At 35.6% G+C, this 18,273-nt stretch overlaps 1 protein-coding gene across 1 annotated transcript in view; it reads right to left on the bottom strand.

Annotated features, from left to right (window-relative positions):
- Positions 1-1,478: 1,478 nt before the first annotated feature.
- LOC142346010 (uncharacterized) overlaps positions 1,479-18,273 on the bottom strand; it is a 43,895-nt gene continuing 27,100 nt past the window's right edge. The window contains exons 3-4 of the mRNA XM_075398489.1: positions 4,718-4,959; positions 1,479-2,307 (exon numbers count right to left, since the gene is read on the bottom strand). Coding sequence (XP_075254604.1) covers positions 1,600-2,307; positions 4,718-4,843 — 834 coding nt within the window. The 5' untranslated portion in view covers positions 4,844-4,959 and the 3' untranslated portion in view covers positions 1,479-1,599. The remainder of the gene's footprint in view (positions 2,308-4,717; positions 4,960-18,273) is intronic.

The following is an 18,273-nucleotide window of genomic DNA, read 5'->3' as shown; positions in this document are numbered from 1 at the left end:
ATTTCGATGAGCAGCTCAATAAAACCTTAAAAAAGATGGCTCATGCTATAAGATCAATATGCCCAATAAGACATCAAATTCCCCCAAAAGCGCGTATTCTTCTCTTAAATTCACTTGTTCTTTCATACTTATTGCTTTCGGCAATTTTTTTTTAATTTATTGGCAAAAAAACCCTGCAAATAAATTTATCTGCAAAGTTTATCTGTAAAACGCCTTAATCGACAGTTTAATTGGGGTATAATTGTTTTTTTCTGCGAAAAAATTATGACAAAGCAAGATGTCTGCCAATACAGACAAAGATCCTATCAGCTGAGCTAATGATATTAAAAACGTCCTAAATTGAATTTCATTCTGATATAACCACACCAGAAAATTCTGAAAATGTTCCTGGGTATCTGAGTCTTCATCAAAACAATCAAACAAAACAATTCAAAATTAGACAAAAGGTCAAAACCAACTTTGGATTGAGTTCAATTGTTCGTCAATGCGTACAAAAGTGGAACAAGTTATCACAATGGTTGCGCTTGGCAAGAAATGAAAACGCTTTTAAAAAAACGTTGAAGGATTTCTTGCTCTCACATGAAAAATTCCTTTGAATAATAACGTAGGAGCTTTTAAAAGTTAATTTTTTGGTTTTTAGGAAAGAAACAATTGGAAGAAAATGGGAACAATTGGATTCTTTAAGAGAATTGATTGATGTTTATTATTTTGCTTGAATGGTTTGAAGTATTTTTTGTTTCAAGTATATTTAACCATATGGTTATAACTTTAATTGAGTTGTTGCAAAAAACTGGGCGAATTTACAAGTTGTCGTTCTTTCCTTATCTTTGGGGGGCTGTAGTGAGGTTGTTCCTCTCATTGGCCTCAAAAAGCTATCTCCTATGTGATGATTTTAAAATCGACCAATCAAAGTGCTTGCAAAGATTTGAATCTGAATGACAAAAGTTTTTAACAAATTCTACGTTTTTCAATAGAAATCCACACAACCATAAATATCGGATCTGTTTTATCTGGTATTATTCATCTGACAATCTGACAATCGAGTGGTCGCATTGGTCCACTTCTTGAAGAAACAAAGAAAAACAGCGGTTGATTTCTTTTATCGACATACGGCTCTCTCTCTCTATACTTTCTACATTAGACTCATTTTATAGACAAGTCCCACACATATCAAATAGATTTTGGAAGAGATGAGGAATTTGGGCTTAATTTAAGTGTGATTTCGGAGCTTTGTATGACGTGCCACTTAATAAATTTGGATTTTGTGATCCCATCTTGATCAAGGTCTATGCTGGAAAATGAGCCAAGTTTCTGCCTTTTGTGGAAAGACTAGTTTTTTGTGCTTTCGTTCTCTATTTTGAGATAGTCAAAATATAAACATGAAATAATGTTGTGAGACCAATACAAGTAAAAATTAGTATCTCATAGTGAAATGTTTAATTTTTTACAATTGCCATGAAATTTAAATTAAAACAATATAGAAACCAGAAATAATTAATATGATCAGATATTTTGATTATTATCAAATAAATTATAAAATGAAACAGAGATTATCGGGCTTAATCAGATCAAATAATTAGCGTCGTGGCTTGTAATATACTAGCAACCTTTCGGAGCCAAATAGCCCAAGATTTTTTGATAGTTCACCATTTTATGACCTTTGTATGTCTCTACGATTCCGTCCGCAATTTCTTGCAGTTGCAATTCTGTTGCGTATAATAAAAACGCAGCTTTCTTTGCAAACTTTGAATGATCAAATAACTCCATATCGCTCGCTTGAAACATGTAATAGTTTTTGAAATGTTTTTTCAGTTCTGTAAAATGAACACTTTTCGAGGTCAAATCGGTCATTATGTAAATGACGTCTGTTGTTCTGTTCACGCCCAATTCAATAATTCTCGAAACAATTTTTTCAGGGGTTATCCGGTTCAAAGCGCAGGGCCGGTCTGTACCGCGAAGATGTAAGACGACAAATCGGTTAACCAAACAAGGGTTCCGCTCGTATTTTTTGGCCCTTTCTTTAGCACGTTGAAGACACTGGTTTTTAACGTAATCGGCACTTGAGGTTAGGAAATTTGAAAAGGTTATTCTCTTCGCCAATTGGTCCACTTTCGTCAAGTTGGGGTTCCGGGCTAACGCGACGATTTGATGGTGGGCAATCTTGATTCTATATAAGGACAGTTTTTGATTAAGCGTATACTCACCGTATTCTATGCTAAAAACACTTGTCATGCGGTCATCTTTTTCAACCGCCTGATAGAACGTCTGTTTTGACACAACCCGAAGTTTGCATTTCAGTTTTGTTCCCTGAAAAGAACAGAACAATTGTTACTCAGTTTAAGAAATTAGTTTGATGAAAAAAAAAGCTAGATTACCCGTCTTAAGAATTTCGCCTGATCTAACGCAAGAATTGTCGGTTTCCGTTGGTTTTACTTCGCTTTCATCAATTTTTACCTCTTATGAATGAATGTCAGGAACTAGACTTTTTTTGTGTAAATTTGGAAGTGTAAAAAAACTTCGTTGTTTGTTTGGGTAGGAATTTTCTCAAGTTCTTCTACGGCTATCACTCTTTGGATACTGCATAATAAGTCTAAGATCCGAAGAATCAAATTTCAAAAAAAAAATTGAGTTTTGCGGAATTGTGTGACAAAGATTTTTTCCCCGTATTTTACGATTCGTATTCCACTTTCGACTAAAGAATTCAGTCAAAATTTTGTGGATATATTTATTTATATTGTCGAAAAGGTTTACATTTTGTGACGAGTATACAGTCATATTAAAATTGTTTTAAAAAGTTGAAAAATTCTGTTGCAAATGCAAACAATTTAAATAATGACAACTTTTATTCTCATATGTGTCTTTTTTGCGTTTTTGCGGATTAAGTACGAAGCGGCCATACGGTTTAGTTACATAAAAATCAAGAAAATCAAATATTTTATAATAACAGATTTTTATATAAAACTTTTTATATAAGTGATTGTAGAGAAAGTTGCAAAATATTTTTCTATAATGACAGTTTTTTCTCTCAAAGCAAACACACTCTGATCAAAATCTTTGTATAATCTTGGCGAGCATAGAGTCTCTAATTGCATCATAGAACCAGGTGCTCAGATATACAGCAGATGTTGTAAAAAATGATCAGAATCATAGTTAATTTTTATATTCTAAAAAGTGCAAAAAAACTCAAGATGCCTACTTTTATCACTGCTATTGTTGCAAAGACCTATTTGGGAGCCAGTTTTTTGACCAATTTTGTTTGTTTTGCTGCTTTGAAAAATTTCTGATTTTTGTTCTGAATCAGAGTTGATTCAGAAATTGTTATTCTGATTTTGCTCTGATTCAGAGATTTTCAGAGAAAGTTGATTCTGAATTTTTCTCTGAATCAGAGAAATTCAGAATTTGTTCTGAATTATCTCTGATTCAGTACTGAAAACCTATTTTTCTCTGAAATTGTTCTGATTCAGTACTGATGATCTCTGAAGGTTAGGTACGGGTACTTGGATTGAAATCAGATTCTGGACAGTCATGCAAATGAGCGAAAGTCTGAACAAAGTCTAATACGGGGTCAAATAGGTCTGGGTTTTTTAATATTTCTGTCAAGTGACATCAATTCGATTGTTTTGAGAGTTCAAAAATTTAAAAATACATTAAAACGATATTCAGAAAAATATCAGATTTTTTCCTCTGATTGCTTTTGGATACCCATTAGACACCACCCAATTGAAATTTGCAGAACTGCAATTAATTATTCCAGAACTTGTTAAAATTTTTACTACATATTTGCTTTTTTTGCGTTTGATCAGTCCATCAAAAATCAGAGCCCAATTCAATCTTTTAGGCAAACAAGGAGGATTGGCAATGTGTGTTTGCATATAATATTTTCTCCACAATTATGCTAAATTGTCTGAAAATGAAGCAGTGACAGGACACTTTTAAATATAAAACAGGGTAATGGACTCTTAAGGATACATATAGTCATTCTCAAATACGGACTGATGTTAACACCTGTGCTTCCATTTATGGACAAAACCTGGATTTAGCAAAAAAAAGTTCGAGAAAAGAAATCAAGCTAGCGTAATTTTTGAAGACAAAAAGCAATTTCATCAAATCAACACATAATTTTGCAAAAAAAACAAAAATGCAATTATGATTTCTAATTCAATCAAATTTAACGCAAAAAACGAACTGATGAATGACCTAAAAACTAACACATTTATGCAGTTTTTCATTGTTAACAAAACAAGTAAAACTACATCAGCCAAAATACAGAAAGAAAGCAGATTTTAAATCTAAGAAAGAACAATTTTTGCCGCAAAATATTTTTCTCGGGTGTATCAAGCAGGCGTTTTTTAACTGGCTACTTATAACCCTAAATGCAAAAGCTCATCATGGGTTTAAGGAATAAGCTCCCGTTGAAAATTTAGATAGGAAACAAACCCCCATGGAAACAAACCCATTTTAAACTTGAATTATGATCCAGATAATTTGTTCGGTTGTGATAATTTCTTATCAAGTTCCGCAGGCCGCTAAGGCATGGCCATGGCTCGCAAAGGCATGACCAAACTCGCTAAATGTGCAACTCGTTGAAAGTCAATTGGGGTTTATTTCCGCGGGTGTTCATTTCCTATCTAAAATTAAGAGGGTTTTTTGTGGGTTTTTCTGAAACCGGCTCATCAATGTGGTGTGCTTGGAACAAGAAAGATTCTGTTTAACTTACGTTATTAAAATGGAGTTGATACAGGATCTTAGAAGTGGTCAATAAGTTGTTCCAACTCCATCCGTGAAAATATCTTACACTCGGCGTTGCATTAGTTACAACCATTTCGTTGTACTTATTGCGCATGTGATCAGCTCTGATTGCTGGGCTAAAATCGACAAGGGCTCTGTCCGTCTTAACAGCCAGCTCTGCTGCCGAGTAGAAGTCTTCCAGTTTGTGCGAGAGTCCAGACCTGCCCTTGTCTAAAAACGCCACATATTCTGTATTGTTCAGGGCACGAAAATCTAATCAGAATGTTAAGCCTATACCAGGGGTGTAAAATCTAATCAACATTGAAATGCTACATTCAAAATTTTGCAAATTAAAAATTCGCTTTCTGAGGAAAACAATTATGAGCTAATGGCTACTGCAATATGACAATGGTATAGAAGCTCAGAACTAAGCCGCCTATTTTCGGTCAATCAAACAAATTTGTAAATATATTCTAATTGAGTCACAATTGATTTATCATAAAAACGCAATATTTCTTAATTCTTTGTCAAAAATTCAATTGTGTTCGGCGAGAAAAAATTAGGTTGCCTGTTGCACGCCCTTTTTGGTTGTGCTTCTTTTTGTTTTTTGAGCATCCACGGGAAATAATGAAGGAAAATGTCTGCTAATAAGCCCAAAATGTCATTTCGTCGACTTGTAAAAAGACCGCAATCGACCATACTCGAGTTGAAGTTTTGTTGATTTCATAATAAGATCATATATGATTTTATACTGTACGTACTTCATTTCTTAGGCTGATCCCAGTAAGAAAATAAAGAAATCATATATGGTTTAGTATGATTATCGACAAAATTTTCAATATTTTTGGCTTTCAATTTTTTTTATGATTTTGTATGATTTCCAGCACATCGTATATGACCTTTTAATACTACCCAGGCTGAGGTCTGCAATCAAGATCGTCCTGATCCTAGACCGAAAGTGCTTCTGATCATACTCAACCGCGCTCGACATTTTCTGCGCACTCGAATTGCGTTTGAATTCGTCCCTGAGCACTTGACAGTTTTTGTGCGCGGGAAGAGACCTGCGCTGCTGATTAGACACACCTGCGCTTGAATACACATGCGATCAGTCTCCTTGCTCGAGGTTTCACCGCTAAAAATCGGAATTGCCCAAATTTACCCCGTAAATTCGAGCGCAAAAGGGCCAAAGTGTCAGCTGCGCGCTCGAAATGGTCTGATCAGGACAATTTTGAGCGAACACCCCAGGTTTTGGTCCAGACCCAAATTGAGCTATGATCAGACGCAATCGAGCGCACACCCCTGTGTTCCCAGACCGAAATTACAGGGTCTGGAAAGCGGTTCGAGCGCACAATAGTCTGGACCATGGTCTGATTTCGGTCTGATCAGAGGTCAATTCTGTCTGGACGGTCTGATCACAGTCTTTATAATCTAGACAATGGTCTGGGTTCGGTCTGATCAGAGGTTAATTCGGTCTGGAAGGTCTGATCACAGTCTTTATAGTCTGGACCATGGTGTGGGTTCAGTCTGATCAGAGGTCAATTCGGTCTGGAAGGTTTGATTTCCAGTGCATTTTTTTTCAGTTTTTTTGTTTTTTTTTCTTTGAGGGATGTTGGCTCTGCCAAGAGGCAACAATAAAGCAGCGTTCCGATCAGAGACTCATCTAAAGTCCGATGAATCTGATCAGAAACGAGGAGTCCAGCTGATAGCAAATGCCGGTCCCCTCAAGAGGAAATTTTGATTAACTGAAGACCACGACGTTTCTTGTGGAAAGCTGTCTAAGTTCATCAATTGAGTGAGAAATATGAACTAAGGGGTATGATAAACAAAATTTTTTTCTCAACAGTTAGGTTTCGTTTTCATTAGCAATATTTTCAGAATTGGTTTTTCCTTAGATGATTTTGATACTGCAAACAAGTTTTTAAGAAATGAATATACCCGGGCCGAGGTGTCCACCCCTAATACACCGTTAATAAGCGAGATTAGGGTGTAAAGCGTTTTCCACTCTTAAATAGCAGGGAAAAGAGTGTCAGAGTGTAATTTTTAGAAAATTACACTCTTTTTACACTCTTAAAAATTACACTCTTTTGTTCAATTTTTAGTGGGGAAAAGAGTGAAAAGTGTAATTTTGAAGTGATTACAATCTTAGAAATACACCGCTATTTTTAATAAATTACACTCTTAGAAATACACTACAATTACACTGTTTTGTCCACTTATTTCCTTCTTTTCAACGGGTGTAAATCTTATCCAGGCTCCGCACGGAAAAAAATTACAGAAATTTGTGCTGCAAAAATAAAAATTCGATCTACGTCTTCAACACAGAATGAAGAGGAGGAGGATACAGATGACAATGAAGCCTTTTTTGTTAGTTTTTTTGGTTTGGCTTATTTTTGTTCTTCTTTCTGCAGTAGAAGAGACTTTTGCAGGTTAATGGCATGTAGTTAGAACGTCTCTGTCAGTTGTTAGCCCATTTTGTTCCCGTGATAACGTACCCAATTAATTTATGTAGAAGTAAATGCTCATATTTTGATTTGTTCACAAAATTTTAATGAACCGTCGAATTTGGTGAAGAAAATGTCGAACTTCATGAAAAACGTCTGTTAATAACTGTTTGAAGAGGACGATTTAGAAAGTCTATAATAGCTAATTTTGTTGCCGTGTTAACGTACTCTTTGAGTTTGTGTAGAAGTAAATGCCAATATTTTGATTTGTTCACAAAATTTTAAAGAACCGTCGAATTAGGTGAAGAAAAAGTCGAACTTCATGAAAAACGTCTGTTAATAACTTTTTGAGGAAGACGATTTAGAAAGTCTATAATAGCTCATTTTGTTGCCGTGTTAACGTACTCTATGAGTTTGTGTAGAAGTAAATGCCAATATTTTGATTTGTTCAAAAATTTTTAATGAACCGTCGAGTTAGGTGAAGAAAAAGTCGAAATTCATGAAAAACGTGTGTTAATAACTTTTTGAAGAAGACGAGTTTGAAAGTCTATGTTAGCTTTTAGACCATTTTGTTGCCGTGATAACGTAAAAAATCAATTTGTGTAGAATTAAATCCCCACATGTTGATTTGTTCACAAAATATTAATTAATCATCGAATTAGTTGGAGAAAATGTCGAACTTCATGAAAAACGTCTTCAAATAACGTTTTGAAAAAGACGAATTAGAAGATCTATGTTAGCCCATTTTGTTGCACTGGTAACGTACTTCATGAGTTTGTGTACAAGCAATTGCCTAAATTTTGATTTGTTCACAAAATTTTAATGAACCGTATAATTAACTGAAGAAATAGTCGAACTTCATGAAAAACGTCTGTTAAAAACCTGTTTAGGAAAACGAGTTAGAAGGCCTATGTTAGCCCATTTGGTTGCACTGGTAACATACTTTATGAGTTTGTGTAGAAGTAATTGCCCATATTTTGATTTGTTCACAAAATTTGAAGGAACCGTCTAATTAGGTGAAGAAATAGTCGAACTTCATGAAAAACGTCTGTTAATAACTTTTTGAAGAAGACGAGTTAGAACGTCTCTGTCAGTTGTTAGCCCATTTTGTTCCCGTGATAACGTACCCAATGAATTTGTGTAGAAGTAAATGCTCATATTTTGATTTGTTCACAAAATTTTAAAGAACCGTCGATTTAGGTGAAGAAAAAGTCGAACTTCATGAAAAACGTCTGTTAATAACTTTTTGAGGAAGACGATTTAGAAAGTCTATAATAGCTCATTTTGTTGCCGTGTTAACGTACTCTATGAGTTTGTGTAGAAGTAAATGCCAATATTTTGATTTGTTGAAAAATTTTTAATAAACCGTCGAGTTAGGTGAAGAAAAAGTCGAAATTCATGAAAAACGTGTGTTAATAACTTTTTGAAGAAGACGAGTTTGAAAGTCTATGTTAGCTTTTAGCCCATTTTGTTGCCGTGATAACGTAAAAAATCAATTTGTGTAGAATTAAATGCCCACATGTTGATTTGTTCACAAAATAATAATTAATCATCGAATTAGTTGGAGAAAATGTCGAACTTCATGAAAAACGTCTTCAAATAACGTTTTGAAAAAGACGAATTAGAAGATCTATGTTAGCCCATTTTGTTGCACTGGTAACGTACTTCATGAGTTTGTGTACAAGCAATTGCCTAAATTTTGATTTGTTCACAAAATTTTAATGAACCGTATAATTAACTGAAGAAATAGTCGAACTTCATGAAAAACGTCTGTTAAAAACTTGTTTAGGAAAACGAGTTAGAAGGTCTATGTTAGACTTTTTTGTTGCCGTGATAATTTACTGTTTGAGTTTGTGTAGAAGTAATTGCCCATATTTTGATTTGTTCACAAAATTTGAATGAACCGTCTAATTAGGTGAAGAAATAGTCGAACTTCATGAAAAACGTCTGTTGATAACTTTTTGAAGAAGACGAGTTAAAACGTCTCTGTCAGTTGTTTGCCCATTTTGTTCCCGTGATAACGTACCCAATGAATTTGTGTAGAAGTGTATGCTCATATTTTGATTTGTTCACAAAATTTTAAAGAACCGTCGAATTAGGTGAAGAAAAAGTCGAAATTCATGAAAAACGTGTGTTAATAACTTTTTAAAGAAGACGAGTTTGAAAGTCTATAATAGCTCATTTTGTTGCCGTGTTAACGTATTCTATGAGTTTGTGGAGAAGTAAATGCCAATATTTTGATTTGTTCAAAAATTTTTAATGAACCGTCGAGTTAGGTGAAGAAAAAGTCGAAATTCATGAAAAACGTGTGTTAATAACTTTTTAAAGAAGACGAGTTTGAAAGTCTATGTTAGCTTTTAGCCCATTTTGTTGCCGTGATAACGTACAAAATCAATTTGTGTAGAATTAAATGCCCACATGTTGATTTGTTCACAAAATATTAATTAATCATCGAATTAGTTGGAGAAAATGTCGAACTTCATGAAAACGTCTTCAAATAACGTTTTGAAAAAGACGAATTAGAAGATCTATGTTAGCCCATTTTGTTGCACTGGTAACGTAATTCATGAGTTTGTGTACAAGCAATTGCCTAAATTTTGATTTATTCACAAAATTTTAATGAACCGTATTATTAACTGAAGAAATAGTCGAACTTCATGAAAAACGTCTGTTAAAAACTTGTTTAGGAAAACGAGTTAGAAGGTCTATGTTAGACTTTTTTGTTGCCGTGATAACGTACTTTATGAGTTTGTGTAGAAGTAATTGCCCATATTTTGATTTGTTCACAAAATTTGAATGAACCGTCTAATTAGGTGAAGAAATAGTCGAACTTCATGAAAAACGTCTGTTAATAACTTTCTGAAGAAGACGAGTTAGAACGTCTCTGTCAGTTGTTAGCCCATTTTGTTCCCGTGATAACGTACCCAATGAATTTATGTAGAAGTAAATGCTCATATTTTGATTTGTTCACAAAATTTTAATGAACCGTCGAATTTGGTGAAGAAAATGTCGAACTTCATGAAAAACGTCTGTTAATAACTGTTTGAAGAGGACGATTTAGAAAGTCTATAATAGCTAATTTTGTTGCCGTGTTAACGTACTCTTTGAGTTTGTGTAGAAGTAAATGCCAATATTTTGATTTGTTCACAAAAATTTAAAGAACCGTCGAATTAGGTGAAGAAAAAGTCGAACTTCATGAAAAACGTCTGTTAATAACTTTTTGAGGAAGACGATTTAGAAAGTCTATAATAGCTCATTTTGTTGCCGTGTTAACGTACTCTTTGAGTTTGTGTAGAAGTAAATGCCAATATTTTGATTTGTTCACAAAATTTTAAAGAACCGTCGAATTAGGTGAAGAAAAAGTCGAACTTCATGAAAAACGTCTGTTAATAACTTTTTGAGGAAGACGATTTAGAAAGTCTATAATAGCTCATTTTATTGCCGTGTTAACATACTTTATGAGTTTGTGTAGAACTAAATGCCAATATTTTGATTTGTTCACAAAATTTTAAAGAACCGTCGAATTAGGTGAAGAAAAAGTCGAACTTCATGAAAAACGTCTGTTAATAACTTTTTGAAGAAGACGATTTAGAAAGTCTATAATAGCTCATTTTGTTGCCCTGTTAGTGTACTTTCAGAATATATATAGATCTTGTTTCCACTTTGTTTATTTGATTTCAAAATTTTCAATAATTAGCGATTTAGGGGCCAAAAATTTGACAATTTTGAGTTACTTTGACTAAATTTCCCATTTTATCAAGACAAAGCATACAAGTTTTTGGTATCATGGTAAACTAGATTTCACGCTTCCAACAACCATGTTATTATCTTTTTAAAGTATTGCCAAACAAGAGAATGCGAGAGCAATGTAGAGACCGAAATCAGGGTCGATTTTCGCAAAATTTTCGAATTTTCAAAGTTGTTTAGTTTAATAACTTTTTTGTTACCCGACGTATTTGAAAGTATATTATGTCATTTTCTTGCCCATTTAATCCTCTTTACGAATGTATATTGGTTGAAAAGCTTCGGTTTAATTTCATTGCCTTATTTTCCAATTTTCCAAACTTTGCTGAAAAAAGGCAAAATTTAGCCAAATTGTCAAAAATTGAGTTTTTATTCCTTTACTTTTTTAACTTTTTTAACGCCAGGTTGATGCCCCAGTTCATGCTGATTCCAACACATATTCATTTTTTAAATTTGGTTCAGTAGTTTTCGAGATATAAGCCTTTTTCGGATGCATACCAGGCCCATGGGTCCCATAACCTCCAGCCCCCCCCCAACTGCAAACCTTTTTTTAAATGTGTTCCCGTTCGATTTTTGAAATCCCGTTTATTTATTTAGATTCTATATGAATTCAGCTTTCCAATGATATACTTTTTAAATTTCAAGTTTTGAAATGCTCACTTCATAGATGTTCACCATAAAGCAGGGTATGAAAATTTCGTTTGGTGTGTTGCCTCACAGGTAACGTGACATGCTAATTGTTAGTCAACACTGGTGGAGACGGCATCACCTGCATCCGCTCACTGAACTGCCAAGAATAGAGCATTTGAAATTGCGCAATGCATACGAAAGTTCCAAAAGCTCAGACAGCAAGCCGGAATTAATTTCATTAGTTCCAATAGGTCGTTGTACGATTTCACTGCAAAGACGGATCGTTCGGATACAGGATCGACACAGGGTCGCGATGGCGTGTTGCGATACACAGGGGACCGATGTGTTGCGATGGCGGCACAGGGTCGCGATGGCGGCACAGGGGCCTGGCGCGGCCCATCGCTCGGTTTCGATGGGACCCATACAAAAGTTATATCGTTGGAAAGCTCTCGTCAAGGCGAATTCGATAGGCTATATGCCAGTACCCAATAAGCGCTTAATACTATATCTGTACTATTATACTATTGGTGGTTTGCTGCTGCTATGTTATTGAGCTTTGTAAATATTTGTTTCGCTTTCAGTTGAAATGGATCGCAGTCGACTGGGTAACCTCCATGGGAACAACAACTCAGCCCCGCCTAAGAAAAGGCTAAAACCGCTGTTTGCTAACCATCAACAGCACGGACGGCTTGTGAAGGACAACATCGATGGCACCACAACTGAATTTATTTATAATAATTTTGTTGATGAAGAAGAGGTCCATACCGCGATAGTCGGCGATTCTAACTTCGACAGCATATGTGTTCAGAACTGTGTTGCCTATTCCTTATCGGGGGGGGGGGGAGTTAATCAGTTTTTTGTGTTGCTGGATACCTTGGCCGTCTACCTTGTTGCTGGATGTTATCCTGGCTCTAGGTGGTAACAATCTGGCTGCGCGCAATGGACCGGGCGAAGATCCAACTGATGTATTGGAGAAAATACGGGCCTTATACAGTGCCATCAGAAATTTGGCGAACCGTCCAAGAGTGATCGTGTGCACTGTACTCAGGCGGAACTGCACTCACTTTAACATCCAACGTTTCAACGCGCAACTAAGCCAGTCAAACTTGCCTTTTTTCAAGCTGCACAAAGAAGTGCACAAAGGTCTTTTTTACCTGACGGCGTCCATCTAAACGAGAAGGGAAGAAAGGAGCTTGCTTGCGCAATCAACAAAGTCATGCGAGAAAATCAATTGAATTAGCTTAAATTTGATTGCTTTCTTTGACTACTTGTACCTTTGTTTTTTTTTATTACTTTGATTTATTTGTACTATTGCAATTTGATTGCTTTCTTTGACTATTTGTACTTGCACTATTGCAATTTGATTCAATTTACATTTGACCGATTTTGACAAAAAAATTGATTACATTAGTAGTTGTAGGTGCTAGGTGTATTAGGCGACACACAAGTAAGAAGACACGCCAATTAGCTGGCAGCTTTCATCAAGACGACGTGAAAATGACCAAAATCGGAACTGTATAATTAAAGTTGTGTTATTAGAAGCGTCGACTTAAATACGTTCGGCCGTCATAATTTGTTCGGTTGTGATAGATTCATATCAAGTCCCACGGGCCACGGAGGCATGGCTATGTTAGCTAGCAGTAAAAGCCGATTAATGTTTGTTTCACAACTAAAGAGTGCTACATTTACCGCTTAATGCGCGGGTAATTATCGTGAATTGCGGTGTTCGAGTTGTTATATTTGCTCAAGTGTCGGCTAAAAGGTGTGTCGTCTAATTTGTATGTCGGCCAATTGACCGGCCACGGTAGTAGTAATAGTAGTAGTAGAAAATTAAAATTGACGAACGTTAACGGGTGTTTCTGCCCGCTTCGAATTTTCACTAAGCGGATCTTTTCCGCTTCGACCGGTATTGTAAAATTTCAATAAAATTAAAATTGACGAACGTTAGCGGGTGTTTCTGCCCGCTTCGAATTTCGACTAACCGGATCTTCCGCTTCAACCGTTATTGTAAAATTTCAATAAAATTAAAATTGACGAACGTTAGCGGGTGTTTCTGCCCGCTTCGAATTTCGACTAAGCGGATCTTTTCCGCTTCGACCGTTATTGTAAAATTTCAATAAAGTTGAAATTGACAAACGTTAGCGGGTGTTTCCGCCCGTTTCGAATTTCCACTGAGCGGATCTTTTCCACTTCGACCGTTATTGTAAAATTTCAAAATTAAAATTGACGAACGTTAGCGGGTGTTTCTGTCCGCTTCGAATTTCCACTAAGCGGATTTTTTCCGCTTCGACCGTTATTGTAAAATTTCAATAAAAGTAAAATTGACGAACGTTAGCGGGTGTTTCTGCTCGCTTCGAATTTCCACTAAGCGGATCTTTTCCGCTTTGACCGTTATTGTAAATTTTCAATAAAATTAAAATTGACGAACGTTAGCGGGTGTTTCTGCCCGCTTCGAATTTCCACTAAGCGGATTTTTTCCGCTTCGACCGTTATTGTAAATTTTCAATAAAATTAAAATTGACGAACGTTAGCGGGTGTTTCTGCCCGCTTCGAATTTCCACTGAGCGGATCTTTTCCGCTTCGACCGTTATTGTAAAATTTCAAAATTAAAATTGACGAACGTTAGCGGGTGTTTCTGCCCGCTTCGAATTTCCACTAAGCGGATCTTTTCCGCTTCGACCGTTATTGTAAAATTTCAATAAAGTTGCAATTGACAAACGTTTGCGGGTGTTTCTGCCCGCTTCGAATTTCCACTGAGCGGATCTTTTCCGCTTCGACCATTATTGTAAAATTTCAAAATTAAAATTGACGAACGTTAGCGGGTGTTTCTGCCCGCTTCGAATTTCCACTAAGCGGATCTTTTCCGCTTCGACCGTTATTGTAAATTTTCAATAAAATTAAAATTGACGAACGTTAGCGGGTGTTTCTGCCCGCTTCGAATTTCGACTAAGCGGATCTTTTCCGCTTCGACCGTTATTGTAAAATTTCAATAAAGTTGAAATTGACAAACGTTAGCGGGTGTTTCTGCCCGCTTCGAATTTCCACTGAGCGGATCTTTTCCGCTTCGACCGTTATTGTAAAATTTCAAAATTAAAATTGACGAACGTTAGCGGGTGTTTCTGCCCGCTTCGAATTTCCACTAAGCGGATCTTTTCCGCTTCGACCGTATTTGTAAAATTTCAATAAAACTAAAATTGACGAAAGTTAGCGGGTGTTTCTGTCCGCTTCGAATTTCCACTAAGCGGATTTTTTCCGCTTCGACCGTTATTGTAAAATTTCAATAAAAGTAAAATTGACGAACGTTAGCGGGTGTTTCTGCCCGCTTCGAATTTCCACTGAGCGGATCTTTTCCGCTTCGACCGTTATTGTAAAATATCAAAATTAAAATTGACGAACGTTAGCGGGTGTTTCTGCCCGCTTCGAATTTCCACTAAGCGGATCTTTTCCGCTTTGACCGTTATTGTAAAATTTCAATAAAATTAAAATTGACGAAAGTTAGCGGGTGTTTCTGTCCGCTTCCAATTTTTAGACCTATAACTTAAGATGAAGTAGAAATTAGCAGTTATAATTAGTTGAAATTAGAAAACCCATAACTTCTTGAAGATTGATGGCGATGGTGGACTTAGGCGTGAATGTACTGCGGTAGGACACGAGGTGAAAGTTTTTTTGAGCTGTCATCTTTTATTACATGTTGTGCTTTTTAAGAAACTTTTTAGAAATTTTTATAATTTTTTTTCTTTTCGATATAAACTTTTTTGGAAATCAAAAATGTTTTCAGTTGAACGGCTGATATGCTGCAACAAACAAAAATTGTGTTCAGACAGAGTTTTCTTGGTTTAGAAAGTGGTACTGCGATTGAAACCAGGTTTCTTGAAAGTCCTTTGTCTGAAATTGAGCAACTGTGGCAAGAAATAAAACAGCTACGTGAAAAAATAGATGGCTTAAGGCAACGAGTAGAAGACCTAGAAGTTGAGTATATTGAGTTCTCGGAAGGCAATGAGGAGTCCAGCTACACGACAACTGCTTCCATATCAAGTGCTGAAAATATGGAGCCGATGAATGGATTTTATTAATTTTTGTTTCCTCAAAGGTGCAGTGTGAAACTTCCGTAGTGTTACTTTGTTTGACTTTGTTTTTCTTATTCTCAGAGCTTGATCTTTTTGATAATGATAGTCGCAAAGCAATTCTTTTGGCTGTAGAGTTTGATTGAAATTGTTAGTAATTGTGCATGAAGTTGATGTTTTTTTGTCTTTTCGCTTTCTTCGTTGGATTGCAATTGACTCTCAATTAAATGAATGTTGACTCGAACGTTTTTGACCATTTTCTCCGTTATTTTTTAAATTTCTGGATTGATCTGTTTTCACTGACCTAACGATTTCAGAAATGCCAATGAAAATCGATTTTGTTTTCCTGACAGCAGGTTGTCAGTTGTTAAAAATTGGGTTATTTGATGGGCGTTGGCTCAAGAGCTTTCAAATAAATGATCGATTGAAATTAGAGATTGATGAAAAAACTAATCTGTTGATCGATGGTGTTGAAATTGAATGCGTGTTGTTAAAACACGGGCCTCCTGCGGCAATGCAAGTTGAATTCGAGCGATACCAAGAAATTTATGGGGCTTTCGCACAACAGTTTGAAAACCCAGTAAGTGGTACCCCACCTACAGGTGCAAAGTGAACCCTCAGCCAAGGTGGGACACCGACTACAAGGCTAGCAACTGCAAGTCCAAGGGTTTTGGTTAGAGCTCCTCTTTTTTCTCTCTGTGAAAGAGTTAAATAAATATAAAACATTTGCTGTCTAAGAAGTCAATAAAAGATAAACATTGGAATTTTTTTGCGAGAAATTTAAGCAGATAAAATATCATAGCGAGTGACTACTGCAATCGTTAAGCTACGATCCGAAAATTTGGTTGATTCGTTATCAGTTCTTTGGTTTTGTCAGTTAAAAACATTCTTGTTTAGAAATGCGCTAATCATGAAAGATTGCTGGAAGTTCTTAATGAGGACAAAAAACTCATCGCAGAGGTTATACAAGCATATGAGAAGACGGTTTTGTCCTGCAACAGAAAGCTGGAGAGCGAGCTCCAGAAATTGAAAACCATTGTAAGATCTTGCCTCAGTGATACAAAAGTTTTGACCAATTTTTTGGTAGAAGTGGTTTCTAGCAAGTTTTTATATTGCTATAAATATTTTTAAATTTTTTATATATTTTTATATTTTTTTATTATAAAAATTGCTCAATTTTTGCGCTCAGACTTTTCTTTCAAGAAATGTTTATTTTGCCAAGTTTTGGATAGATTCCAAACTATCTGTATTTAGAAAGATCTCAAGAACGTTGATGCAGAAAATGACACAGAAGAGGCAGGTATAGCTATACGAAGTTTTTATGAGGAAGTTGATTTGGATAATTTCCCAACAACTTCAAATCCGGAAGAACTGGGAAGAAATCTGCGAACAGCATTATGGGGCCAGAAGGGTCTACAGAGGGATATCATATCCCCAACCCGAGAAAGCGAAGTGCGGAAGCCTGCATCTCCCAAGAGAACAAAAATCTTTAAAGGTATAATGATCAAATACTAAGTTGTCAAAAACTGGGTTTCAAGAATAAGTTGTCGGAAGTTCAAACTGATTTTCTCAAATGATTTTTTTTCTGTTTTCGTTTTTGAAGTTTTTTGTAACCATTTTTTATGATTGATTTTCCTAAAAAGCTTAGCTTAGGTGTGTTTTCCTCTGCTTAAGGCCTTGTACAGAGACAGTTTCCACCTCGACTTTGGCCAGATGCGTACAATGAAGCTCGTTTGGCTGCCAACAGAGCTGGCATGGATTCACTTCGATACATGAAACCAAAATCTGACCCTTTTTGGGTGAATCCAATGAGGGAAAAGGCAGAGGCCAAGAAAAAGCGACAGGGAAAGAAACTCCCCGAGACTTCTCAAAGTTGTGTCGATTTGAGCGAATCTGATACCGAAAGCAATGAGTTTCCATCCAATAATCAGGAGTAGCAATTGTTGCGAGTGATTTTTGAAATTTGAAAAATTGTAATTGAATCAGACGTTAAACACGGTAAATTTGAGTTCCTATATGTAAGTGTTGTCTTTTGCGGAAGCACGCAAAAGTGTTACAGATGAGAATTTGTGATACTTTAGTTTTAATTTGTCTTCTTAAAGGTGCTATTTCTCGAATTGGAAGTTTTGGATGAAATCAACTCATTTAGGTTGTTGAAAATCAAATCACTTTTTTTTCAAATGATTTAACAAAAGAACAATTTTATGCAAGAAATACTAACTGCAGATTCGCAGAAAAAACATAGAAGTAATTTCGCTCTAGCTAGTTTGAAAGTTTTAAGATAGTTAAGAATGAAGAAAATTGAATTGTAATCAAGAGAAGGAACCGTTTGTAGTGATTTTAGAATCGGCTGTTTTTCTTTAGTTCTGTTTTGAAATAAATTGTAATTGAGTCAGACGTTTAACACGAGATTGATTTGGGTTCCTATATCCTATACGTAATTGTTGTCTTTTGCAGAAGTACGCCTAAGTGTTACAGATGAGAATTTATGCTAGTTAGTTTCAGTTTGTCTTCTTAAAGGTGCTATTTTTTGTATTGGAAATTTTTGATGAAATCAACTCATTAGGTTGTTGAAAATCAAGTCTTTTTTTTCAAATAATTTAACACAAGAACAATTTAATGTAAGAAATTCTAATTGCAGATTCGCACACAACATAGAAAAAGTT

The sequence above is a fragment of the Convolutriloba macropyga genome, chromosome 9 (genome assembly GCF_964194025.1).
Source record: "Convolutriloba macropyga chromosome 9, txConMacr16.3, whole genome shotgun sequence".
Taxonomy (NCBI): domain Eukaryota; kingdom Metazoa; phylum Xenacoelomorpha; order Acoela; family Convolutidae; genus Convolutriloba; species Convolutriloba macropyga.
This window is presented reverse-complemented; position numbering and strand designations above follow the sequence as displayed.